At 41.6% G+C, this 27,351-nt stretch overlaps 1 protein-coding gene across 1 annotated transcript in view; it reads right to left on the minus strand.

Annotated features, from left to right (window-relative positions):
- Nucleotides 1–633: 633 nt before the first annotated feature.
- LOC117264749 (melanoma receptor tyrosine-protein kinase-like) overlaps nucleotides 634–27,351 on the minus strand; it is a 108,414-nt gene continuing 81,696 nt past the window's right edge. Inside the window, exons 17-27 of the mRNA XM_033638964.2 lie at nucleotides 24,929–25,073; nucleotides 24,498–24,620; nucleotides 21,685–21,783; nucleotides 20,901–21,086; nucleotides 16,714–16,869; nucleotides 14,996–15,071; nucleotides 12,286–12,432; nucleotides 10,826–10,923; nucleotides 6,325–6,468; nucleotides 5,967–6,060; nucleotides 634–5,659 (exon numbers count right to left, since the gene is read on the minus strand). Coding sequence (XP_033494855.2) covers nucleotides 5,295–5,659; nucleotides 5,967–6,060; nucleotides 6,325–6,468; nucleotides 10,826–10,923; nucleotides 12,286–12,432; nucleotides 14,996–15,071; nucleotides 16,714–16,869; nucleotides 20,901–21,086; nucleotides 21,685–21,783; nucleotides 24,498–24,620; nucleotides 24,929–25,073 — 1,633 coding nt within the window. The 3' untranslated portion in view covers nucleotides 634–5,294. The remainder of the gene's footprint in view (nucleotides 5,660–5,966; nucleotides 6,061–6,324; nucleotides 6,469–10,825; nucleotides 10,924–12,285; nucleotides 12,433–14,995; nucleotides 15,072–16,713; nucleotides 16,870–20,900; nucleotides 21,087–21,684; nucleotides 21,784–24,497; nucleotides 24,621–24,928; nucleotides 25,074–27,351) is intronic.

A 27,351-nucleotide genomic window follows, 5' to 3' on the forward strand; every position in this document is an offset into this window, starting at 1 on the left:
CACAATTTATCTGGTTTATCTAGACAGCCTAACCACCCATTGTTACAACACCTTCTCATGCCAGGTCATCACATATCGCAGCTTTGTCAGTGGCCTTTCATGTCTGCATATTACGTATGAGGTATCCTCCTGTGTCTGCTGTTGACATTCCATGACGCCGCAACCAATACTGGGATGTTAACAAAGGCATGTGGTTTGGAAAGAAACATCATGGTTTGGCTCTACATTCATACAGGAAGTGAACACCAGGCTCCTGGGTCAAAGTCCAGGGTTTGTTGGACTCATCCACCAACCCTCCCACCCGGCCCATAGGGACTTTCTAACTTCTTATATTATGTTGTTGCCGGCATCCTTTCAACCTGATGCCACCTGGTGGCATAACATACCGTCGCCAAAGGTGGCTTTTGCCGTCAGGCGTCTGACGCTGAAATCACTGACAACACGGTTGTATTCAACAACTTCAGAATGAGAACGGGCTGATTGGCACCAACCATGTTGGCACAGCTTGTCAGAGGCTGAATAACCCTCCAAATGTAGGCAAAATTTTTGCAGGGAACCACTGGCATGGCTAGCCTGTTTGAAGAACAATGAATCACCGAATACAGATACACAACACATTAAAACAGGATTGTCTTGGAAGTGAAAATGATAACCTTACCTTTATTAGTCTATGCACATCAGAGAATTAGTAACATTTATTGTAAAATAAGAAACAAAAGTACATCAGTATGTGATTCCCTGACTCTCCACAGTAACATAGTTTTCAACTAGCCTCTATACTTATACTTTAACAACATGAGCTAATTCATGAAATTCAGTGATAGCTTCTGGTATTGGTGAGCCACCCCAATTTCTGGGGGGCGCCACTGGCTGGAGAACAAATTCTCAAAGACTCCTCCTCTGTTGAAGCTGAAAGGTTTTTATTTCATGCTGTGGACATTTTGAAAGTTTCTTCTCACCTGGGTTTAGTTTTATTTGCATTCCTGCTGGCTGAGTTAATTACTTTGGTTTGTTGTGTACGTAGAAGAAGAAGACGAGTTTCCATCCACTGGGCAGTGACTGTTTGGATGGACCAACAGTATTTGTGTTAGACAGGTGAGCTCTTGAATGATGATGTAAATATTAACATTTGTTTTTTTTTTGTTTTTGTTTTTTTTTTTTACGTGTACTAGCTTTGATGAATTTGTGCTTAAGTGTAAAAAGTTTTTTTTATTTTCTCCTTTACTTGATGAGAATGAGCCAAACTCTGATTTACTGTTACTGCACACTGACTCTGTTAACTATCACTGCTTGTTACTGTTCATTGCTGCTGTTAGTGCAAATGTACGGAAGCTGAGAGACTGTTTACTCTTCAGGTTCTTGAGGACATTAATTACTGATCACAAGAGAAACAAATGTGCCCATATTTATGGAACGTTACTTACTGCCCATCTTTAAAAAGCTTTTAAAGTGTTCGTTGACACCCCAACCTTTGCACCTCATACAACAGGAAATTAAAAATGTGCATAAAAACAAGTGGATATTAACGCACTTACTGTTGCATGATTAATTGTAACTACAACTCTCAGAAAAATATCCACCATATTCCTAGCCCCCATGATCCTTGTGTGAATTATGGGTGCAACTTCTGGCGCTGAATTGTAACTGGTGTTTTCCAGTTGTAAAAGTTAGGTAACGGTACGCTAAACCTCTTAAATAAAACGTGGAATACAGCACCTGTAACACTTCAGACAGGGTAACGTGATCATACCTCTGTCATCTCTGACAGCCATCTCAAGGCATTGGTTGTTTTCCTTTTTAAATGAGCATGTTAGTGATTAGCTTGCCTTGCTATGTTAGCATGTTGTTAAATTTAACAGAGCCTGAGCTAGCTTACGATGAACATCTACATCTTCTGAAAAATGATTTACCATTTTTTACAACTCATTAACAGACACTAACACATTCAGTAAATATTTTACTTAATTCAGTTTTGATTTTAATTCTGTGTAAAGTGTATAAACGTGATGTTTACCAGCTAATGCTCCACTCGTCTGCCTTAACGATGCAGTTTACACGTTTTTACCCCCCCCCCCCCCCCCCAAAATGTGAAATTTGTTGTGAAGCCACAGTTTGAGTAATGTTGGTTGTTCTACAGGGTTCATCTAACCTGCTAACAAGGCTAACTAATTCATGCTGTGTTCTGGGGCCTCATTTATAAAGCTTGCTTACGCACAAAACAGGGCTTGAAAGTGGCGTACGCCACTTACCACGCAAAGGTTGTGATTTATAAAAATAAAATTGGCGGGAGAATGTGCGCACCTGTAAGCAAACTCTGAGTCATGCGTGCGCACATTTTGGAAGACACTGGGAAGTGGCAACGCAGACGGCGAGGTGGAGAAGTGGAGTCAGATTTTTATTGATGTCTCACACAAATTTAATGTCACGTTATATCCACCTTAGATCCAAGTTATCATTGAAATTAAATCCAGCAGCCTTATTTTGCGCTTGGAGTGAGTGATAATTGTTTCATAAAAACGTTGTAAAATCCAACTCAAATCCTGAATTGAAATTCTTTCTAAATACGTATTTAATCCGCACTGCCTCTAACGTCTCATTGTCCACTCTGTGAGCGCAGGAGGGGGAGAGGACGGCGCGACTGCATGGAATATATTTATTTATTTAGCTAAATATTTCCAGTGCATTTATCATGTCTTGAAATACAGCCATTAAGCACAACCGTCACACTGATTTCATCTGCCCTACTTAGACATGTGCTGTTCATGACAAAACCGGCATGAAGAAACATGTTCGCCTATTACACTTTAATCTTTGAATTGTATTTCAAATTACACGTTGTATTTTGGGACAGGGATACCACTGGTTCATGCTGTAATTCAGTCCGGGTGTCTGATCAGACTAATTGCCATAAACATATAAATACTGTGGTGACCCTTGTGCGTAATTGCGCAAGATGGCACTGGCACATACTCCTTTTTGCCTCCACCTTTAATAAATGTGATTCTTTATGTTGCACATCAATGTCAAACATCCTCAAATTTAAAAGCAACACATTAACTACATGTTGGTAAAGGAGTAGAAGTATTTGGTCTACCTTTAGATCAGACCACTTTTGTTTTTTCTCTGTCACTGTCCGTGCAGTCCCACAGACACAGCTGACAGCATCAGCAGCGCTGATGTGTTGCCACTTTTTTTCGCTTTCTTTTATTAGTGATCCTGCTGCTTTGGCCACCAAATAAAATCTTTCTTCAGTCCTCCACCTCCCGTTAAAGGGTCTTTAGCTCAGTCTCGGAGAAATTTCGCTTTTTGGTTCGTTTCTCACCCGTCGCCGTGACTCACACAACGAGAGAACACTCGCATGCCGGCTTATTTATATGCAGATCGCATTCATGAGGTGATTTGCATGACCATTTATGGTTAAACTAGGGCGTGTAGAGGGCGGAATATGAGGCAGATCTGGGTGCGCACAACTCCAGGAGGTCTGTGATTTAAGAGAAGAGAACATTGCGTGCAAGTGTGCATGCACACGGTTTTATAAATCAGATTATTTTTTGGCGCACGCCATTTTCAGCTTTTGGGCGCACGTCAACTTGAATCCTAAGCACTCTTTTATAAACTCTTTCCTAGCTGCAGGATCAGCACCTTGGGGAGCTCCGCGGCAGTCCTGACAGCTGTGCTCTGTTATATGATGAAAACAGGTTTGAATAATATTCCACAGATATTTAGTAAGATCTTTCTTGTATTAGTGATCCCACGCCTGCTTTACCTCAAGGAGCTTGAGTGCCTGTCTGCTGTCCCCGTAGATCTGTTTCTGACAGGCCTTCACCTCCCGCACGAGGAGATCCGTCTTCTCAGCTGTAAAACGCTCACTCTTTCCAGTTGGTAGGTCCGCCATCTAACTAGCTCTCCGCCATGCGCTCCAATCGCGCCTCTTTTAAAGGGAATGAGAGGTGACACTCTGATTGGCTTATTGAATGATACGCCCAAAACACACCCATGACTAATTTACAGAATAAGTCCAACCCTTTTAGACTCTCCTCCATGGCGCACAGTCTAAAAACGCGCTGTCTAACTGGCAAGTGACTGGGACACGCCCATGCGCCGCACGCCTGGCGCTTCGCGTTTTAGACCATCTAAATAGGGCCCTATAACTCCCCAGACCAACCAACTATATCCGTGACGCAGTCCTAAGCCTCATTCTTTTTATTTTGATCTCTGTAAGTGAATGGCAACATATTATAAAGGACTGAGTGGGCGCGAACGCAAGTTATAATCTTCTCGATATCCATTGTTGGAACAAGTGTGCTGTAGGAACCAAAGTTACATTACATGGTTTTTTCTCTGTGACCCGCTTCATCAAAGCACGTCAGCATTCTGATTGGTTGTCGCCGAACTGTGTCAGAGCTCATTACCATAAAGTTAAACGAGTTTTAACTCCGCTCCGGTCGCTTTGGTTGCCCAAGACGCGCGGCTGACGACCAGGTCGCCCAAGTCGCCCAAGTCTCCAGGCTCTCATTGAAAATGAATGATTTCCGCCTAACGTACAGTTAGTGAAGTAACTGTCACTGGAGCGGAGGTGCTGCTGCTAGAGTTAAAATGTGGCAAATTAACTCCCACTGACCGTGTCAGCAGATCAGCAAACAGATCAACATCAGGCATGAGAGTCCTGTAAGTCTGGATTTTTCTGAGGTGCGTTCACAAGTGGTTTTATTCGTTATAGATCTTTAAAATAATTCACTGAAACAACAAAGCAGATGTGTCTTATTACACGATCCAAACCTTCATCAAAATGTGCCTTTTTCGGTGTGTAAGCTGTCAAAGGTTGTTGCTTCCCATAGTGAAGGGCATTTGGAAACAGTAACACGCAGACGGCACTGGCAGGTTTCCATCCACAGTCTACATCTGGTGAGTCAGACTACCATCTGAGGGACCGGGATGTACCAATTAAAATCACTGTTCAGGTGACACTGAAGAGTTTATGTGAGTTTTGTTGAGAGACTTCCATCTCAACAGCTTATGACTGTTTGGTTTTCACGTTCCCACTCCAAGTGTCAAACAAATGAATGCAGCCATTTAAAAGTTGAAGAAACATCCACTTTGTGAGCAGGAGGTTGGTTTGAATCCCTGCTTAAAGTCTGGCTCTCCTCTTCCTCAGTAACTGTTGTCTGGTCAGCGTGCGGGTTCCAGTCAGGATTTCCTGGAAATTTTTACAATTAAAACAGATAAATTAAATACTGTCTGCAGCCACAGAAGCCTCAGAGCATCAGTCTAAACTCTCTGAGTGTTGCTGCCCTCTAGCGGACGGGGGTGTGCAGTGCAGCACCCAGACCCAGGTACTCAAGGTTCTCTGCTGCCGGCAGGAAAAGACCGTTCCCAGTTAAAGTGGTGGGGTTGGTGCTAGGGGGCGTTGCCTGTGGTGGGAAGTCGGCCTGGTAGTCCAGGTTGTTGAGGCTGTCGCTGTTAGCCAGGGGGAGCGAGTTTTGGGCAGTGTTCAGGTATTCGGGTCCCTCAGGAACTTGGGTGAAAGGCTTCGGATCCTCCCGCAGGGAGGGGTGCGAGGCGGCACCCCAGCCCAGGCTCAGGTCCTCGTAGTTGGGATTTAAAACCTCCGGCAGCTTGCTGCTACAGCTGGTTTCACTTAAACTCTGGTTCATGTACTCTGAAAGAGAGAAAAGGAGAAAAGATTTGTGTGTTTATTTACTCACTGATTTATTTATTGTCCTTCAGTCTTTATTTCATGTGTCTTGTCTTTTTTTCATGAAACACTGAGTGACATTTTGCTCTGTATAAACAAATGTTTGATCATTCACAAATTAGCTAAACCATTTCCACTCTACCACATGCTGACTTAGTGTTTTTTACATTTCTTATTTTAACAAGCGTGTCACATTGTTTTCTGTTAGGTTCTTAATCGTTCTGTTATCAATTATAATAACATTTTGTCAGTAATCCACACAGATGTATACCATGGCTGGTGAAGTCTTCCTTATCCAGTGCATTGTGAGTTGGATCGGTGATGTAACGCAGAGCGATACTGTTCTCTCTGACTGGATGACCGTTCTGACATGAAGAAACAGAGGCAGCAGAGGACGCACATTTTGTCAACAGAACACTTGAAGAAAAAGTTTGTTTACTTTTCATGCAACAGATCATTTTAATTATTTATTTACTGTTTTTTCTATTTTATCTCTTCTTCAGTGACACAACTTTTTTTTACATCATGTCAATGACTCAAACAAAGTGGAGAGAGAAAACAAGAGACCAAAAACATTAGTCATTAAAGGTCATACAGACCTGATAACTGTAATAGAGGTGTGTGTATACCGTGGCGTTGCAGGGATGGTTGTCATGGTTATCCAGTCCTTTGTAAGGCAGCAGGTACTCGTCTGCATCGACCACGTCCTCCATGTCATCTGAGCTCAGCAGGCGAGAGTAAAACCTGCTGTCTGTGGGACTGGGGAGGTCACCCTGAGACAGGAGTCAGATTACGTTCACCATTTTTAGTGCTATTTTTGGTTGGGTAATTTACCAACATAAAAATGCGGTTATTTTGACCAACAGGCACAAGTTTGACAAGAAAACTGTCGTTCACAATTATGTGCATGTGACATTTAGAGCTGCAGATGAAAGGCTGCACATTATTATTTTTTTTCTTCTATATAAACACGCACACATACACAGAGGTGGAAAAAGTACTGAAAAATTCTACTCAAGTAAACGTACCTTTACTTTGATGAAATTCTACTTAAGTACAAGTAAGGCTAACTTACCCATCTAAAAATCTAAAATGTACTTAAAGTAGAAGTTACTTAGTTACTTCCAACAACTTGATGGGGGTCACTCATATGCAGAGCAAAAATGGTCCAGGTAGGGAGTATAAGTAACTTAAGGGGTATACTGTAAATCCTGAAAACTGGTTATTTTTCTGTGATGAACCATAGAATTCAATCAAATTTAGGGCTGCACAATATCATTAGAGCATCGCAATGTGTTCTTGTGCAATAGTCACATTGTGAGACTCGCAGTATAAGTTCATCATATCAATATAATATTAGTCAAAGGCAATATGCCATACTTATTTTGCTGGTTAATACTTTAGGTTGTGAAGTTCTCAATTTCCAGGACACTTTGATTGTAAAATGTATATTTCATGCAAATACAGCCTTTCCAAATCCCAAATGATGACTTCTTTCCAAATAGAGCTATTCAAGTTATTGCAATACATTGTATATTGCAATACATATCACAGTATACAAAATCGTCGTTGCATTGTCAGTTTTGTCTAATATTGCGCAGCCCTCATTCATTTTGACTCACCAACACAACTGTTAGACTGATGATACACAGAGCAACTTTTTGAGCAATGTTGTTGGGCATTATTCTCAGGGATGCAAACAGGTGTATGGTCAAAAAAGAGAGAGCTTGTCAAAGCGAAATTCTCAATATTATAATACACTAACCCTGGGGCGTCGGTGGCTTAGTGGTAGAGCAGGCGCCCCATGTACAAGGCTGTTGCTGCAGCGGCCTGGGTTCGACTCCAGCCTGTGGCCCTTTGCTGCATGTCACTCCCTCTCTCTCCCCCCCTTCACACTTGTCTGTCCTAACCAAGGCTGAAATTGCCCCAAAAAATACATATATATATAAAAAAAATACACTAACCCTAGGCTAATTTGGAAGAATACTGTGTATTCCAAAACAACAAATCCACTGAGCAACAGTGTTTTTCCTATATGCAACTAGCAACGGTGGTGCTCTGCTGCTGAAATATGACCGCTGCTGCTGATTTATTTTTCTTTCTTTTTTTTTGTGTCTTAGCTCTTTAGAAACTACCGTTATATTATTTGGTGCTGTGGACGCTTCATATCCAGGTCAATTCACACACTTGTGAGTAAAGCATATAAGGGGAGAGGAGAGGGCTCCATCTTATCTCTTCATAAACTAAAGTTACATTTTTTTGAGCGACAGACGCTTCATATAATAACATCACAATATACTATTTATCATGTTATATGGTGAAACATTTCACTTTATAACGTGATGACTTATAGTGTTTACACAACGGCATGTCATTTCTGTCTCTACATGGTCGCGCCTTTACAATTCTCCTCTGCTCTCTGTATCGCGCACAGCGGATTTCGGTCCCAATGAGCGCACACGCACACACACACACAGACACGTGCGCGCGCGCACACATACACACAGACAGACACAGGTGAGCACAGAAGAGCGCGGCTTGGGCCGTATTTTTCTGACCGACAATTATACACGGCACTGTGCACACGGAGTTTTCTTTCGTTTCGTTCGTTTTTTCGTTCATTTCAACTGCTGCGTCTGCTTTTTTTTTTTTTTTTTTTTTTTTACTCAGTAACGGATGTGATCTCCAATGTAGCGAAGTACTATACTTCAGTCAAAATTTACTTAAGTAAAAGTAAAATTACAGATTTCAAAAACTACTGAAAAAAATTACAAATTACACAAAAAAACTACTCAGTAACGCGAGTAAATGTTATTAGTTACTTTCCACCTACACACACACACACACACACACACAGCCTGACTTCATTCAATAAGTGTTTGCTCATATCGTCACAGTCTGGGCCTTTCCCAGACTGCCCCCTACACCCTCTCCCTATCCATTTCCACAGCATTTAGTGTTCACGCTGAGGTGCTGTCCCAAACCAACTAGCAAGGAATGGAAGTGCATTAGAAAACCCTCCAACAGCAAGCCTGCACCGATGCCTTATTAATCATGTGCAACGCAGAACTGTGTTTGTCATGGAAGATGCTCTGTACAAATATAGTTCCATGCAACTACCCTGAGGAATGTTAACTGTTCAAACTAAGATAGACATTTAAAATTGCCATACAGATGTTAACATCTTAAATGCTACAGTGTATTTAGGACCAAATCTACACCTCTCTAGTCTCTATAAAACAGTAACTGTTGCAACAATGAGCAGCTTATAAACATCAAAGTGAAAAACAAGAAGTTGTTAACAAAAGTAAAAGACAAAAAACATCACCAGCTAATCTCAGGGATAAGTTTTATACATTTTTATGTATTATTTATTTACTTATATATCGATTCATTCATTTATTTATTTATTTTAACGCCAAAAGGATGATATACGCTACCAAAATTCTGGTAAACCTCAGCATGAATCAAAGAAAAGTGATACAAATACATATAATGAATATAAAATGTGCTGCTGTGTGTACACCCTACACCTTGATGTAGGGTGCTTCATTCAGCTGTGAAGGTGACTACAAACACACTGACTCGCCGAGATGGAGTGGGGGTGGGAAGGGTCCGGTTTTGGAAAGGCTCTGTCATAGGCGTAACTTCCGGGGGGGATGCAGGGGACATGTCCCCTGCAATATTTAGAAGAGATGAAATTGTCCCCCCCCCCAAAAAAAAAAGTCGCGGGTTGAGTTTTTTTTGGGGCTTGTTTCTTGGGCTTGCTTTCTAAACATCGCCTTTCAACTGCAGGATGTTTCCACAGCCCCTCTCCTTCCCCGCATACACACAGGTGACAGTCAGTCAATGAGACTTTTCACATTTAAATTGCGCAGTTAATGGCGGTTCTTTAACTACTTCGCTAACAAGTGGGCAAAATATGAAAAGAATACAATAAAGATTTGTAGAAAGAGAGAGGATTAAAAGCTTCGACTTCAAGAGGGGGACGATTCAAAGGCAGTGTGCAGAGCTGTTACATGTCATTACAAGTCTACCTCAGGTTTGCACTAATTTCTACATAGCACTTTCCTCACTCTGTGAATCACTTATTCATCTGTACATAGTCTTCTGTTCAGCTGCTCATCTTTACAGAAATGTTTGCCTGAAATCATTTATTAGCTTTACTTTATGTTAAGAGAAAACTGTTCATTTTTTATTTTAGTTTTTATACCATCCTGTGTATGTTCATTTATTTGAGTGTTTTCTAAAGGTTGTGTTGACATTACATTTTCCTCCGTGTGCCTTGACTGATTACCGTGATTGAAATCTGAAGAAAGCTATTGAGTTTAAAATAAATGTGTTAAAACTGATTGATTTTCTGGGGCGTCAGTGGCTTAGTGGTAGAGCAGGCGCCCCATGTACAAGGCTGTTGCCGCCGCGGCCCGGGTTCGACTCCGGCCTGTGGCCCTTTGCTGCATGTCATTCCCTCTCTCTCTCCCCCTTCACACTCAGCTGTCCTATCAATTAAAGGCAAAAACGCAAAAACACCCAAAAAATATCTTAAGAAAAAAAAAAAATTGATTTATTTTCTCCTGGTCCTTATTTTGAATAGGTTATAAAAAAAACATTATTGATAATTATCGTTATCAATCAATATGAACCAGCTATATCGTGATACACTTTTCAGCCATATCGCCCACCCCTAAGGTGTGTTTCTTCATGACTCCTATCAAATTAAAAATGTTGTCATATTCATTAAAACAGTTGAATATTAGTGTGCATGTAAATGTAGTGAGTGATGTAATCCTGCTGCTATAAATTTTACATTTGATGTTATCATCATAAATGAGACACTAAAATCAATACGGTAATTAAAAAAGTGAAAATCTTAAACTGTTGGTTTGTTTCCAACCTGTTTGATCATTTGCTTCTTCTTTTTAGTGACATCAACATGTTGACAGATCTCAGCTGTTAACTTGGTGAGTACAAAGTTGTTATTACTGATAGAGATAATGGACAAAACTACCAAAATAAGACCCAAGTTCTGATGAACCGTTATGTTCTTTAACGAAAGAGGTCATTCTGTCTTACACACACACACACACACACACACACACACACACACACACACACACACTCTCAGTGTACCTGTACGACCAGGTATCTGGACGGATCTCTGGCCATTTTTGAGAACTCCACTATCAGCTCTCTGAACCTGGGACGACTGGATGGGTTGATCATCCAACCTGGACAGAGAGAGAGGAAATATGGACTCAATATTGTCCAGCTGTCTTTTTTAAAATGGTACTGCAGTCTTTTCAGTAATGCTGGCAGTGTGGGATGTCGGTTGGCCCACTCCAGACTGGTAGGCCTACTATTGTCTTTGACCTACAGAAATGAACAAACACTAAACTTAAAGGACAAGTCCAGTATTTTGCACTTTGAGCCCCATTTCTGGGTTGTTTATGATGAGAATTTTGCTTTCCCCTGCCTGGCTTAACAGTGCTGCCTATGGCCATGTGTGAATCTGTCCCTAAAACCACCCTAAACGTTAGTTTTCAAAGCCATGAAACTCACCCAGTGGTCAGTGGTGTTCATTGATGTTCTGACATAAAAATTGAAGCAAACTGTGGTTTCCATCCGTGTTCTTTAAGTTTTTATTGTAAACTTCCACTTGATCGTTCGTTTGACCCTGAGGCGTTATACACTCCAGCCCACTTGATGGCGATAATGCTCCTTTATGTGGGTGTCGCCAACCGGCAGGAAACCATTGCAACATAATGGGACACAGAGAAGAAGCAGAAGAAGAAGGTTGCCGTTGTGTTCAAAGGCATCGTACTGTGAAGGTTGTTTACAAGTGAGTAATCCATTGTGCAGTTTTTTAAACTTATTACAAAATGTTTTCGTTCGTTCTCGTTCTTCCTCCAGGAGCACACACAGCACTGTCGATCCGGCACTTTTGCTGAGTTAAAAGACTACAATGACTACAACCTTGTTGTAAACAACCCCCTTTCTGTTTCCGGTGGCAGATTACTACCAACAGACAAAGAGGCTTCCTATAGAAAATCAATGGGGTAGACAAAATGTCAAATAAATCATCACGGAAACCACAGTTTGCTACGATTTTTATGTCAGATTATCAAAGAACACCACTGACCACTCGGTGAGTTTCATGGCTTTGAAAATGAATGTTTAGGGTGGTTTTAGGACAGGTTCACACATGGCCATAGGCAGCGCTGTTAAGCCAGGCAGGGGAAAGCCAAATTCTCCGAAAATGAGCAATCGTCACTATTTTGGTCTTAGCCACTCTATTTCATCATAAACAACCAAGAAATGGGGCTCAAAGTGCAAAATACTGGACTTCTCCTTTAAACCCCTTTCCCACCAAAATTAGCAGGTGTATGCAGGTTTTTTAAACTATGCTTAAAACAGGCAATTTTCCCATTGCCAGAAGACCAGAGCTGTGTGCACGGCTCTGCAGCAGACAATATGCCTCTCTGTGTGTGGTCATGCTAGCGTGCTGATGTTAGCATTTAGCTCTAAGAATAATCTAAAAGAGCTGTTAGCATGGCTGGTCATTCTTTGTTGTGTCTATCTTCAGCTCTTACATTTCACCATGATCATGTAGACATCAATGGTGCAGACAGGGGGTTGGGGCAACCGGTCTCCTCTCTCCAGCACCGAGGCAATCTCACTGGCCGGGATGCCATCATACGGCTTGGAACCAAATGTCATAAGCTCCCACACTGTTACACCTGCAGAACACAGTCCATCAACCACTCAAATTGACTCGCTGGTTGTTAAAGTCACGTCAACACAGGTCCAAAAAGACAACTGTTATCAGAAGGTAGAATTTTTCTTCTGATGAGTAAAAAGCTGGTTGTTTGAGTATTTTAAGGAAACAGTATTAAACCATTTAGACACACAGAAAGTGATGTTTTCACACAGCTGATATGAGGTTGTTGCAATATAACCAATCAGGGCCCTGTCCATTGTTCCAACAGCTCATAATTTCAGACCCCCAGTAGTCCAAAATATGTCCCATTTGACTGAAGGGCCATTTGTCCGACAGCCCAGTATCCACAAAACAATAGTACCTTGCTCTGAAGACTACACACTCTCCCAAACAGATGCACATGACTAATTATATTGAACAAACATTTAAATGTAACACTTTTGTTTTTGCTCTCATTTCTCACAGGTTTAAGTTAAAGATCTAGGGCTCTAGTTTCGCAGACTGGGCGAGGCGGGGGCGCAGCGCACCTGCACTTTGCCAACTGGGTGTGGCCAGGCAGATTTTGCAAGTTTGGCACACCGTGCACGCTGGTGCAGCTACTCCTCTTTCCCACCTCCGTCCCTCCTACCTGCGCAAGTCGGAAAGAGGGAGGAGAGAAGGCGTGGAGTGGGTTTTACACACATCACACCAATCAAATGAGCCCCTCTCCTCGCCCTTAAATGCACCGCGCAAAGGCGTAATGAGAGTTTACTCAATTCGCCATGGCGGAAGAGAGCAGCAGCGTCAGACAGCCAGACTTCTCCCAGGAGGAAACTGATGTTTTGGTCTGGGAGGTCCAAGCTCACAGTGTCCGAATATACGGAACTGTGAGTGGACCTCCACGGGCTGATGATGCAAAGGTAGCCTGGGAGGAGGTCACCACAATTGTAAATCAATGTTGTGTTTCTCTCGTGCGCGCGCTCTCTCTTTCTCTGTTGCAGTCTCACTCTGTTTCTTTTCTTTTGACTTTTCTAAGATGACAGATGCTGAATATATACTCCCTATCTGATGCTGTGGCTGTTTGTGGTTGGCTGAGAGGGATGTGAACTCATTAGTTTGCAGCTGTGTTAATCAAATCAAGCTGGGTTTCCATTACGTGGGCCAAATGTGCCAAATGTGCCAATCCCCTTTGATCTGACATCACATGTGACGGGACAGTCGATATAGAGATACATTTATGTGCTGATTGCAGATAGTTGCATTGAATAGTGTTTTTTTGGGTATTTATTGCATCGTTAATGTGCCTGACATTCTGGAAACCTGCCTGTGAGGTTTTAGTGACGTGTGCGCGCTGTCCGCCAAAGTTCGGCTTACACCGGCTGACTAACTTAAACTAATTTGTAATCAGTATTTTAGAGAAATAATACATCTACTGAGTGCACAAAAAGTCTTTGTTGTTTAACTTAAACTTGTGAAAAATGGGAGCAAAAACAAAGTGTTGCGCTGACACAGAATGACCTTGTTGGACCTTAGCAGAGGCATGACACGCCCTACTCTGCCTCTGATTGGCTAGTACCTGTTGCAGGGTCATGCCTTCATCAAAGGTCTGATGACATCATTCTGCATAATAACTAGCCATATGCCTCTAATTGAGAGAGTTCCCTTCAGAGAAATGTATGTTTGTTTTGGGGATAACAAGCTGTTGGACAAATGGCCTTTGGGTCCAGTGGAGCTTTGGAATTATAAGCTTTCAGAATAGTTGCATGACACCGCCTGTCATTAGTTTGGAGCTAAATCTGGACCAAAAAAGGAACAAAACAAACAAACATAGAAAAGAAAATAGTGATTGTGAACGTCTCAGAGGTGTTAGATGTCAGGTGGCTGCTTTCTTTTCAAATGGTAAGGCTTCACAAGTCCTAAATCTCAACGTCAGAGTTTAAAGCTAGCTGCTGTTGTTAAGTTCTGATCGCTGATTGGTTGATGCTGTTAAAGAAAACCAGCAGTTTGTTAGTAAGAACATAAAAATACGAAAGCTCTACATTGTTGGTCACATCTTGACATCAAAATGTGATGAGCGTGAAATGCATCTGAGACTTGTTGATTTTTGACGAGGAATATCTTAAAGGTAGGATCTGAAGGATTTTCAAACAAAACAAAATATAGACATATACAAATGAAATCCTGCTTAATAATCACCTATGGGCTTCTACTCATGTGTGGTGGTGACTCTGTTTGCAGAGCTCCTGCCCTTTAACTGTATTTTGATGTTTTTGTGAGCTTGGACCGCTTCTGGGCGGGGATTTCCCCAGCCAATGAGAGAGCGCAGGTGCCGTGCCCGAGCGTGCCCGAGCGTGCACCAGCGCGAGCCTTGCCTGAACCTCTTCTGTGAAGCCTTCTTCCGTACCTCCGGGCTCCGTACACCCGGGAGAGTTGAGCCTGATAGGAGGGGCCAAATTTGAATGTGTGTTTACAAACAGCAACTGGAAAATCCTCCAGACCCTACCTTTAATACACCACTGAATACAGTGTCAAGTCTTACTGCAGGTTTTCTTACATGTGACCTCAGGGCCCTGTGCAGGCAGGAGAACCAGAGGTTGACTCACCGTAGCTCCAGACATCACTCTGATGGGTATAGGTCCACTGGAGGATCGACTCCAACGCCATCCATTTAATGGGAACCTGCATAGAGAGAGGACAAACTTAAGAGACATTTAAAGGGATTTAAAACCAAGTGGCAACAACCACTCTAATGTCCACTTGAGGCAGGTTCCAAAAGTGAGTCAATCCTCATAGACCCCCAGTTTTGGGCTCCATAGCTGAATTTTTATATAATTCTCCTGTTGACATTTTATCAAGGCTAAGAGTTACGCATAATTAAGGGTGGGGTCTCTTTGAGTGACAGGCTGTCTGTTAGGTATCAATACAGTCCGTGAGTCAGATCCACCCCTCGCTCCATCACAGCTCCACGCTCTCGCCCAATTATGGTCATCTGGCTCCACAAAACTAAGATGGTGACGGCCAAAATACCAAAATCGTGGCTTCAAAACAGACGTCCATGAACCAATGTCTGTGGTTAAAACAACTAGGTGGTTTAGTTTTAAACATCAATGCATAGTCAGAAGAACCATCTGAACATATTAGGAAATCACAAAGGAGCAGCTGGACATCATCGCTGTGCATGTTTAGCCTAGGGGTGAGTCCGTGTACACGTGTTTGAGATCATAAACAGGTATGAAAAATTAGTCCACGAAAAACTTTTTTTTTTTTTTTTAGGGGAGGGGGTGATACTAATTGTTGACTGACTGTGATAGACTGCGAATATGACAAGAAATGGTGTCAGACCGGGTTTGGCAACAGGTCAGTACGTGCTTCATTCTATTAAAATGGCGCGTTCGTTAAGGGGGTCGTTCACCAGTGGGCTACAATGAGTACCGGGCCATCAAATCAAAGCATCCGCGGTGAGAGGACACGGAATTGTTTGCGCTTTTACGCACGGGTCAGTGGTGAAGTGGCGCACATTACTTGTGCTATGGACGGATGGAGGAGCCATGTATCTCGGTGCCGCTTAAAAACAGGTAATACATCTAGCTACATCTTTGCCACATCAAATATCCGTGATCGCCTAGACCCGCGTGCGTAAAAGTGCATACAATTCCGTGTCCTCTCACTGCGGATGCTGTGATTTGATGGTCCGGTGCTCATTGTAGCCCACTCTTATAAGACCCAATAATAATAATAATAATAATAACTTACTGTGGGCGTATATGCTATACTTTTTAATAAAATTACCAGAGGAGTTCGCTGAAAAATAGGTAATGTCAGCCTGAATTACTCGCTTGCGTCCCCGGTGAAAATTGCTGACATGCATGGGAAATACGGCTTCTACAGGCTCGCCATAGCTTACTGTCAGGACTCAGGGACCAGAATTCGGGATGGCGGACCATCAGAATGGCGATATTTCTGAGTGGCGGCCTGTAACCGTTGGTTAAATGGCCCGTTTGGTTGGTATTCGGCTAACTGGGGCTTTACTGGTATAATGCAATAGCACCACCCAGCAGTGAAACCCGTGTACACATTTACATGAAAAAAATTACTCACTTCAAACATTTAGAGATTTTTTGTACACAAACTCACCCCTAGTTTAGCCTAGCTTAGCAACAAGACTGGAAGCAACCAACTGTTAGCCCTGTGGTTTCATCAAAACTAAAAAAAATCCACCTTCCAACAACTCTAAACTCTCTCTACATGAATTATTCATCCTGACCAGTATTTTCTATTTCCAGGGTAACAATATATACAATTATATGGATAACAAACACACTTTTCCTCCATCGGCGTGGTATTCCTTCTCATCAGCTGTCAGCAGCTTGGCAAGGCCAAAGTCGGTGATCTTGACGTGGTTTGGCGTTTTCACCAAGACATTCCTCGCTGCCAGGTCTCGATGAACCAGGTGACGTTCCTCCAGGTAGTTCATGCCCTACAGGAACACACACACACACAGGTTCAAGTGAGTGTCATGACTGTAAACCGGTCTGTAAGTGAGTCTTCTTTGATGTTCACAGTCTGTATTGATGCTTCTCTATTTTATTTTAATGTTGAACAAAAACATGCCTTTTTTAAATATTTAATTTAATGTTTTTACTAGTGTCTCTCCTGTCCTTTGTTAAAGCACTCTGTTGAGAAAAGTGCTGGCTATACAAATTAAAATAGTATTTATTCGTAAAGTTGAGTTAGGATGGACATTTTTGCCAAAGTGTGTTGTTGAAGTGCCTTTCATATAGCGTTTTGGGACCAAACTGTTCTAGGTCCTCTGAAAACTACTATATACCTTCAAAGGCTCAACTGTCCATCTGACTCAGTGATGAACTGATTACATTTTGGTGGTCAAAGGTCAACACAGGTCAATACAGGTCAACCTGTATCATGATAAGGATGCCTCATGATATCCCGATAAATAGACTAGCATATTTGATTTTTTTTTTTTTTTCAGCCTTCCACGACTCTTTCCATCACAGCCGTGATTTTGACAAATATGAACACATCTGCTATCTGCTGCCGTGGAGAACTGTAAACATGGCAAAGCAAAAGAGGAGCAATGTTGTAAGTGCTGCTATAAGGTAGAATTGTGAAATGGACAAAAAATATGTGGAGTTATGGCAACAACACCGCAGCCTTTTAAATGTTCCCTCGAGGGACATAGGCTTTTATTTTGAAACATCTGCAGGAACTTGACTTGCATGGTTTTCATTCTGTGCTTCAAATGAAGCTCCTGCCATCTGGTGGCAATTTATTATGTTACTACAAAAACAGTTCAGCTGGGACACGAATACCTACAGTGACTAAAATATTAATAATAAAAATAGGACAAGAACATGTCCCAATGCCATCACACATATTGTGAAAGATGAGCACAATTGCTGGTAGACCAACAATTAGTCTGTCATGTCTGTCAGCCAAGTCACAGCAAGATATTATGACTCCATAATCTCCTAATCTGACACAGTGACTGAGTCACTGTCACTGTTAAGAGTCTAAGAGAACCCAGCATAAACATCGTTCTACAGTTGTTTCTAGTTATTGCAGAGCAGATACATTGTGCATTGCTTAGTGACACATTTCCATGTTGCATTTCCACTGTGATGGCAAAAGATGCCTGAAATTTAACTAAATTCCAACAGCAAAGTTGCTTCACTTGTTAGTGCTCCTCTAGTATCAGTGTAGACTGGCATGGTAGACGCACAGGGTGCTAATGTTAGCCTACAGAGCACCGCTAGTGGTCTGATAATAAAGCAGTATTTTTTATTTGATGACTTATTTGATCGATTGACAGCACAAAACTTAAGTTGTGAACGAATCATGAGTGTCCTAACAACTACCATAGGTTGCCTGTAGCCCACACAAGACAAATCATCAGCTTCAAATGGTCAGGCTCTGTCATATCTTAGAGAGCTCATAGTGCCATATTATCCCACCAGAACACTGCGCTCTGAGAACGCAGGGTTACTCGTGGTCCCTAAATTCTCCAAAAGTAGATCAGGAGCCAGAGCCTTCAGCTATCAGGCTCCTCTCCTGTGGAATCATCTTCCTGTTGCGGTCCGGGAGGCAGACACCGTCTCCACATTTAAGACTAGACTTAAGACTTTCCTTTTTGATAAAGCTTATAGTTAGGCCCGGCTCAGGCTTGCCCTGTACCAGCCCCTAGTTAGGCTGACTTAGGCCTAGTCTGCCAGGGGACCGCCTATAATACACCGAGCACCTTCTCTCCTTCTCTCTCTCTCTCTCTCTCTCTCTCCCTCTCTAACTCGGCTGTACTGCATATCACTAACTTGGCTTCTTCTCCGGAGCCTTTGTGCCCCACTGTCTCACAAGTTAACTCATATCGCGGTGGTGCCTGGATAGTGTGACGTGTGTGGTTGTGCTGCTGCCATAGTCCTGCCTGATGCCTCCTGCTGCTGTAGGGTTGTCAAAAGTATCGATACTCTGAAAAGTATCGATACTCAAACGCTGTATCCGGATACAATACTAATTTACACAAGTATCGATACTAACAGTGCACGCCACCTCAGCGCCTGTTGGGTGCGCGCGACAGGTCCGACGGACACACGCTGTGCAGGCAGCGTCTGGCAGGCACAGAGCCCTCGCTGCAACCCGGCTTGTTGTCGTCGATGTGCATGCATGCACACATTCCTGTTGCTGTAATATGGCCAGCGTGGCTGCAGGAGGATCAGAGCAGCCAGTTTTGGTCAAAAATTATAAAGGAAAAAGCGCTCTTTGGAAATATTTAGTGAAGTGAACACAGCACGCTGCAGACGGCAGGTACAGCCCCTCCCATCACTAGCAGCTGAGCAGCTGGTGTCACCAGCATCAAACTAAAATATAACTTCTAGCGTTAATGTGGGAGCTAAGCAGAAAACTTTATCAGTCATGCCCATCTGTAACATTAATAGACATGTTAGTTTAACAGGACAACACAATTATGTGTGTCTGAAAAGTTATGTTAACTGTAAAGTCACAGATTGAAGCTGAGAAAACTTTGGTTTCTCCCGTAACCCCTGGTTCTCTGATCACATAGTGAGGTAGAAACAGGAGCATCCTGAGCCTAAACTACCAACTCTATTTGATCAGCAACGAAAATATGGTGCCAATTCACCAGAAGCACAGAAAATAAACAGGGCTGTAGATAAATACATTTGTATGGACAGATCTTGTTTCTGGTTGTTATTTATTTTGGGGGGAATTTTTTGTTGTTATCATTGATGTTACTGTTCTGATCTTTATTTAAAAAATGACATGCTTCTTAATTTTTTGCTTCTGTATCGAAAATGGTATCGAGTATTGAATATTTTCCTGGGTATCGATATCGAGTTTGAAATTTTAGTATTGTGACGACCCTATGCTGCTGTTATCATTAGTCATACTTCTACTGTTATTATACACATATGATTATTGTCACACATGTATACTATCAGATATTAATATATACTTTCAACATATTGTACCACAATAGCCGTAATTATTATTCTAATATTATTACTTTAATTAATGTTGTTGTAAGCTACTGTCATTACCTGCATCTCTCTCTCTGTCTTTGTCTCATTGTGTCATACAGATTACTGTTAAAGAAGCAACAGATAGCATCTTTTCCTAAATATATCATTATGAAAATAATGTGCGTTGCACAGGGTAGTGGCCACATTAAAATCAGACTATCAGCATTTACATAGGTTACTTAGTGGCTTTGCAATTTTTGTAATAAGCTTCCGCCACCAGTGCCGAAATTTCGCGGAAAAAATCTGCTTTACGGCAGGAAACGCGTCATGTGTTGCAAAACTGGTCAGTCAGCCAATCAGGGACTGGAGCTGGTCCTTATGAGGAACTGGGCATGAGATAGTTGAGTCACGAGCACAATGGCAGATGGACAAAGTTTGGAAACAAGTGAAAAACGGCCTAGCATTTCAAAGGGGAATATTTTAACCATTAACCCTTGTAACTCTGTAACTCTGGGGCAAAGGGCCACTTGATAACAAGGGTCAACGGTACAGTAAAAATAAAAAATGGGATGGAGCCTTAGGGGAGTTGTCAGACACAGACCCACTAATCCAAATCTATTCCACCGTCCGACAGCTCAGAGGGAGTAAACTGGCAGCTTAATGCCGAACAACAAAGATTTCACACTGAGCTCATGACCTTGTTGTTTGTGATTTTCCCAGCACTTTAAAATCCAAGTGAGACTTAAAACAGTCTGAACAGATTAACACTGTCTCAACCCACACACACACACACACACACACACACACACAGTTTCCCGCTGTATTCAGGCTAATAGGTCTCAACAGGCTTACAGGAGCTACAGATAGAGCTGATGCCTCAGGCACAGAACGAGCAAGGAGGGAGATCTTCTTTTTCTTCTTAAACAAATGTAAACTAAGATGTGAGCTCATGAGCAAAGGGCTGCAGGTTTGTAGCAGATGATTTACAGTCAGACTGAACCCGTTTATCTGGGCTCACCTTAGCTATCTGGACACACCAGTTGAGCAGCCACTGAGCGCCGATGTGTTCCCTGTGATGCCGGACGTAGTCCAGCAAGCAGCCATACTGCATCAGCTGAGTCACCAGCTGGACTGACGACGTCAGGCAGATCCCCAGAAGACGACACACATGAGGGTGATCCACGCTTGCCATCACATACGCCTCCTGCACACACACACAAACAAGTACGTTGGTGTTGAAACATGTTCAGTAAAACCAGCACAAAGTCCTCAATCACCACAGGACGTCATGAACTGACCATGTAACTACAGGATGAGGTAAGCAGAAGTCTGGCAGGGATCAAGTTTGATAGATTACTCTCTAAATTTACTTAGATGAGCCTTAAGAATATTTATTTTGTCCATTAATTAAGTGTTTCATACCCTTTAATTATTCATTTCGCTCACTCATTAAAATTCAGGTTATCAATGTTTTTTTCTCACATGGGGACGAGTGATCAAGAAGTGAAACCTGAAGTGTATCCATGTATCTCAATCCAACATCAAATTCAAACAGTTTTATATCCACATTTAAAGGAAAAGGCAAATAATTAAAACCTTTGGGAGCATGATTTTGCAGCCCATAAATGCATAAATAATTAATTTGACTCCACAAATCAGTGATAATCTGGCTGTGTAAGGAGGAAGCAAAGTGAGAAGAAGAAAGATTAACAACAAGCAGAAGGAGAAGAGGAAGAGAATGAGAAAAAATAAGGAGGAACCAGTGGATGAAAGAAGAATGAGAATAAAAAGAGGAGTCTTACATCCAGGATTTCTTTGTTGGCTTTAGGTGATGTGGCCTCTCGGAGAACTTTGATGGCTACGGGGATCCTCACATTTTCTCCTTCAGGAATCCATAGACCCTAATAATATTTATAACATTCAATGTAGAAATAACAGGATGATGAACTTTAGAAATATGTTAAAATGATTAAAAAATAAGAATAATGAAAATACAATAGTAGTGCTTAAGTATAGCTGCAAATTAAAAGCAACAATAGATGTAAAAACACACAGACACAATGCATCTGTCTGAGCATTTATACCTCCGACCGCGGCAGCGGCTGAAAATTATGAAAATTATACGTTTTGATACATACAGGTAGGCTATACATATTGCAAAACTCTGTAAAAGTACACCAAAGCATACATTTTCGTTTCCAAATATTTAGTTGAAAACGAAACCATTCATACGGTCAATAAAAAAACATTTTGTTAATAATAAAAAACAAATGTAATCTCAACAGTGACCGCGCCAGCCGGCGGGACTGCGGCTGAACCGCTTCCAATGTTCATTCATTCATTCATTCATTCAATTGCGTGTTCAATGTGTGTGTGTGTGTGTTGTTAGTATGTCAGAGAGGAGTATCAATAAAAAAAAAGTTTCCACTAATTATTTCGATGTTTACTTCTTTTATTCTTAAGGGTTTTTTTAATTAAAATGCATAATATAGCCAACAATATTGTAGACCAAACGTTAATCTAATTTATTATTGTAGAATGTATTTAGCAAATCACCACTTTCAACTGAAGACACAGTGCAGCAGCAGCAAAAAAAAAAAGGCATTATAAAAAGCCTACAAATAGTGTTAATTAATTAACCTGAGACATTGAAGAGGTTGTCAGTCCTGTTCTATAGTCTGTAATATTTTTTTTTATTTTATCTTAACTTCTCGGAAATTAGGCTACTCTAAAATGCATTCATTGTGTGCTTCTGAGTACACGGGCAGCATAAACAATGAAGTTACATATGATGGTCTGGCAGGTCGTTGGTCGCGCTTGGAGGCAGTTGACAGTGACAGTTTTGTCAGCAGCCATTTTTCTTCCTACCAATAACCTATGGTTGAGGCAGCTCCAGCTCCAACTCCACTCACATGCTCTGACTCAGGCATCAGAGCCTCTGAGCCACAGCGATAAATGCATTGGCGCTGTCCGTGGTGCTTTACAAGAGGACTGCCAGGATTACAGCGCCCCTCCAAGCGCCACAGTCCCGCCGGCTGGCGTGGTCACTGTTGACATTACATTCGTTTTTTATTATTAACAAAATGGTTTTTCATTGACAGTATGAATGGTTTCGTTTTCAAATAAATATTTGGAAATGAAAATGTATGCTTTGGTGTACTTTTACAGAGTTTTGCAATATGTATATAGCCTACCTGTATGTATCAAAATGTATAATTTCGGTCTGTGGTATAAATGCTCAGAAGTCTAGTGTGTTTCATTTTTGTAATTTATAGGCTTTAGAAAACATACAGGACACATTTTTAGGAAAAGTCATAGGAAGAGAAGCTTGTAAGTTTTATCTAAATAGAATTATTTGCATTATAAAAACTGTCTTGGCGGTTCTAGGACAAGTGCACTTACATTGATCACTTCCATGAAATAAAACGAGAAATTGGAGAAGATTGAAAAAAATGTTAAAATTAAATTAGGGAACTGATCACAGATGTATTGTGTCTGTGTGTTTTTACATCTATTGTTGCTTTTAATTTGCAGCGATACTTTTAATGAAGCTGACATGTCATGACAATCAAGCACCCGGGATTACGGCAGCCAATCAGCGTTTAGCTGCAAGCGACGGGACCCAGCAAAATACAGCTCCAGATGGGATTTCTCATCTCAAGCGACGAGCGAAAAATCGCTCTGTCGCTCTGTCGCTGTCGCTTGGAGCCCGAGCAATTTTTCTCCCAGGCAAATATACGCTCAATCGCCCGTTTGCATTGACTTTGTATGTAAACTCGTCTCTAGTGAATAAAAAAAACAGGTCCGGTGTGAACACACCTTTAGACACAGCCCAGCTGCTGCTCAGCTGTGGAACATCTAAAGAATAGGAGTCTTGCGAATTTTTTCCACGTGACACGCACAGTTTCAGCAAAATTAAAATGTTCTTTTGATAATCATACTGAGGTTATATCACATTTCAGTGCAATTTCAAATATAAATATTTTTTAACTCAACCTTTTTTGTTCCCTTTTCAAGATAAAAGCCCTTTGACAGCATGCCTGTTGACAGAATCCCCTGATTTGTTCACACAAGGCTTTTTACTTTGAATTATTGTAATGACAGTGTTGACAGTGGCTGCATGGCTCCATAAATAAATGGAGTACTTTTAATCATGGAAATACAGTAGTTATAGCAGCAAGAGTCTACATGCTGCTAACATGTTGATGTTTTGCAGGTATAATGTTTACCATGTTCACCATCTTAGTTTAGCGTGTTAGCATGTTAGCATTTGTAATTATCAGTAAACAAAGAGTCAAGCTGAGGCTGATGAATGTCATTAGTTCTGCAGGTATTTGGTCATAAACCAAAGTATTGTACACATTAACTTCTTGACCTGATGACGGCGCTGGATAAAAAGTCAGAGGATCACCAAAGTTAATAAGACTTATCCTCTGGGAACCATGCATGTTCGTACAAAATGTCATGACAATCCATCCAGTAGTTGTCGGGATATTGCGGTGGAATAAAGTGGTGGATTGTCCTACATTTCCACTCCAAGGCTTAAATGTTGAGACATAGTGGCTTCAGTAAAAGTTTCATGAAATGTTATTTTGCATGTATCAAACAACCTCACCTTGAAGACAGTCCCGAAGGCCCCAGAGCCAAGCACCCTGATTTTCTTAAACTCTGTCTCCTTCAGGATCCTCAGCAGCGCCTGATTAGGAGCTTCACCGCTCGGAGTCAAGGGCTCCACCAGCTACAACACACACATTTTAATAACTTTATTTGATTCCTCCAAAAACAAAACAGCCCATGTACATGGGATTCAAATATTAACAGGGGTTCTATACAGATGACACACTGCATCTGTGTATGTTGTTATGTTCTCTCTAGTTTTAATTTTGTTCGCAATTCCTATATTCACTATTAATACTGTACTCAAAACTCCTCGTCATTTTTAGTATATTTTAGTCAACAAAAACTGTTTTGTCTCATCTTCATTATGGGAAATAAGTTATCACTGAAAAAGTTTGCATCAATGAACTTAACACAAGCCTCTCCCACCTCTCTTTCCTGCAGCAGACGGCGCAATGTTCTCTTCCGCCTTATTTGCCGTCGCCGCAGCAGCACAAAGATAACCAATGACACAATGACAGCAATCAAGAGCCCACCAACCACGCCCACCGCCAACATGGAGTGGGTGGCAGCACTGTGAGGACACACAAAGGGACAATTTTGTTATTAATTATACAGAGGTAAAAACATTTGTAAAATTTCTCCAAGACTCCCATTTAAATGATTCACCATACTCATGCAGTTTAGGCACATTAAGTTATAATTCACTTAGCATGGTCTGGTAAAACTTTTGACTCCCATTCAGATTAAGCATGCTGAATTTGTATAACCAGTTGACCAGGCCATCAGTCAACTTCAGCATCAGGAGACTGTCGGGTGGTTACAGCAGGGCAACACAGGGCTGGGGTGAGGACCAGCTCCTAAGATGTGGTCAAAAGCCACGAAGAAGGAAAGAAAAGAGCTAGTCATCTTAGAAGTGATCAGGATGGAGGACGAGACATACAAAATCAAGGAAGATGGACAAACTGGGAGGCAGTCACCAAAAGGGGTCATAACCTAGGTAGACATGTGGATGATCCCTCAGGCAACACTGAGCTTCCTCATCAGGTCCATATATGACACCCTCCCAAGCCACCAGAACATATATCTCTGGTATGGCTTGGAAACAAACTGCAGTCTCTGTGCTGCCCAATATCCAAACTTGCAGCTCAGCTTTGACTCATGGCCTGTACAGATGGCGGCACCACCAAGTGCCAACAGAGCCAGCCTGTCATTCTCCAAACCACAGATACATTTCATCAGGCAAGGAGCTGAAGCGGAAAACATCAACCGGAGGGAGTGCCAAGACAGTAATCATGGCAGAACTCACTGTGCTGTGGGGAGAAGTGATGGAGGCAGCCTTTGAGAGGAAAAAGGAGAAGTACAGTGAGCTTGCTGCGGCTTGTACTGAGGCAGGGTGGAAGGCATGCACCTACCCTGTGGAAGTCAGATGCAGAGGCTTGGTTGGAAAATTCACCCAGCAGCTGCTAAAAACCGTCAATCACTGGGTCCAAGCGAAAGAACGCATTCAGGGAACTGGCCAAGGAGGCAGAGAAAGGGAGCTTCTGGCTGTAGGGGAACCGAGGATCCTAGGGCCAGTCACAGGGAGCAGTAAGGAGATGTCCCCACCGCTGCCCCACCACCTAGAGATGTCCTGGAATTCAAGTGGTGAAACATTTGTGAAGAGTGGCTCCCAGCTGACGACCCTGCAGCTGCCCTGCTGGCACCAGCGGAGGTAAGACAGGCAGAAAAGCCTTGCAGGTAACAAACACCTGTGCTTGCATCTTGAACCTTTATATGTCATCTAAAGTTATCAGCATGCAAGGGAAGACTTAGCACTGAAATTACTTTGCTTTCAAATTTAAGGATATGAGTCTCATTAACTCCCACTTATATTTATTTATGTAAAGGTAGAATTCCCAGTGACTCACATTTATTATTGGCATTCTACTCCTCTTCAAATTTAGGATAGTAATGGAGAATTCATCAACTGTCCTTCAACTGTTACAGTATTATTCACTCTATATGTTTAAATGGTCTCTGATGGTTTTAGGTTGTAGAAAGTCCTTGTTACAAACAGATGTTATTTAGTATGAAGGGTTTGTTTTGTACATGGAGAACACTGTACAATGGTTAAACCAGACTGACAACTGAAAGAGACAAAGATCCTTCTGAGTAACTGAAGAAATCAGCAGTCATTGGTTAAACAAACTGGAAGCTTAGCATCAAGATGTGAGCAGAGTTAAACAGGAACAGGTTCCAATAATTCTTTCAACAAGCTGGAATTAACTTTAGCAAAGCTCCTCTCCAGACTTTACAACAGCAACAGAAGGTTAGTCTAAGGTTAGCACTGTTGGAACTAGATCGACATGTGGTCAAAGGCCACACTTCCTGTCTGAATACACCTTTAGAGATGTTATTCAGGTGAAAGGAAAGGTTACTTTAACATGTTTAACCCTCAGGTCCCCTTATAAAAAATCACACCTTTCCCCTTTGGGATGTTTTTCATCCTTGTTGAAAAACAACTGTAAAAATATTAAATATTAATATTTTTTTCTACTTTTTTTGTTTTTTGCTTAAATCTTTTAACCAACTCCTGAATGAATTATGAATTGCTTTCTGTATAATAAATATTGGATGGATTTTTTTTCTAATTATCACAATCTGGGATATGTGAGTGATTAATAACAACACCAGTTTTGATGCATTATTATTTTTTGTGCAGTTTCAATTTTTCAATAAAAGATGATACCTTTCCCCTTTGGGACATTTTTGGTCCTTGTCGAAAAACAACCATAAAAATATTAAATATTAATATTTTTTTCTACTTTTTTTTGCTTAAATCTTTTAATCAACTCTTACTCGGATTATAC

Source organism: Epinephelus lanceolatus, chromosome 20 (assembly GCF_041903045.1).
Source record: "Epinephelus lanceolatus isolate andai-2023 chromosome 20, ASM4190304v1, whole genome shotgun sequence".
In the NCBI taxonomy this organism is placed as follows: domain Eukaryota; kingdom Metazoa; phylum Chordata; class Actinopteri; order Perciformes; family Serranidae; genus Epinephelus; species Epinephelus lanceolatus.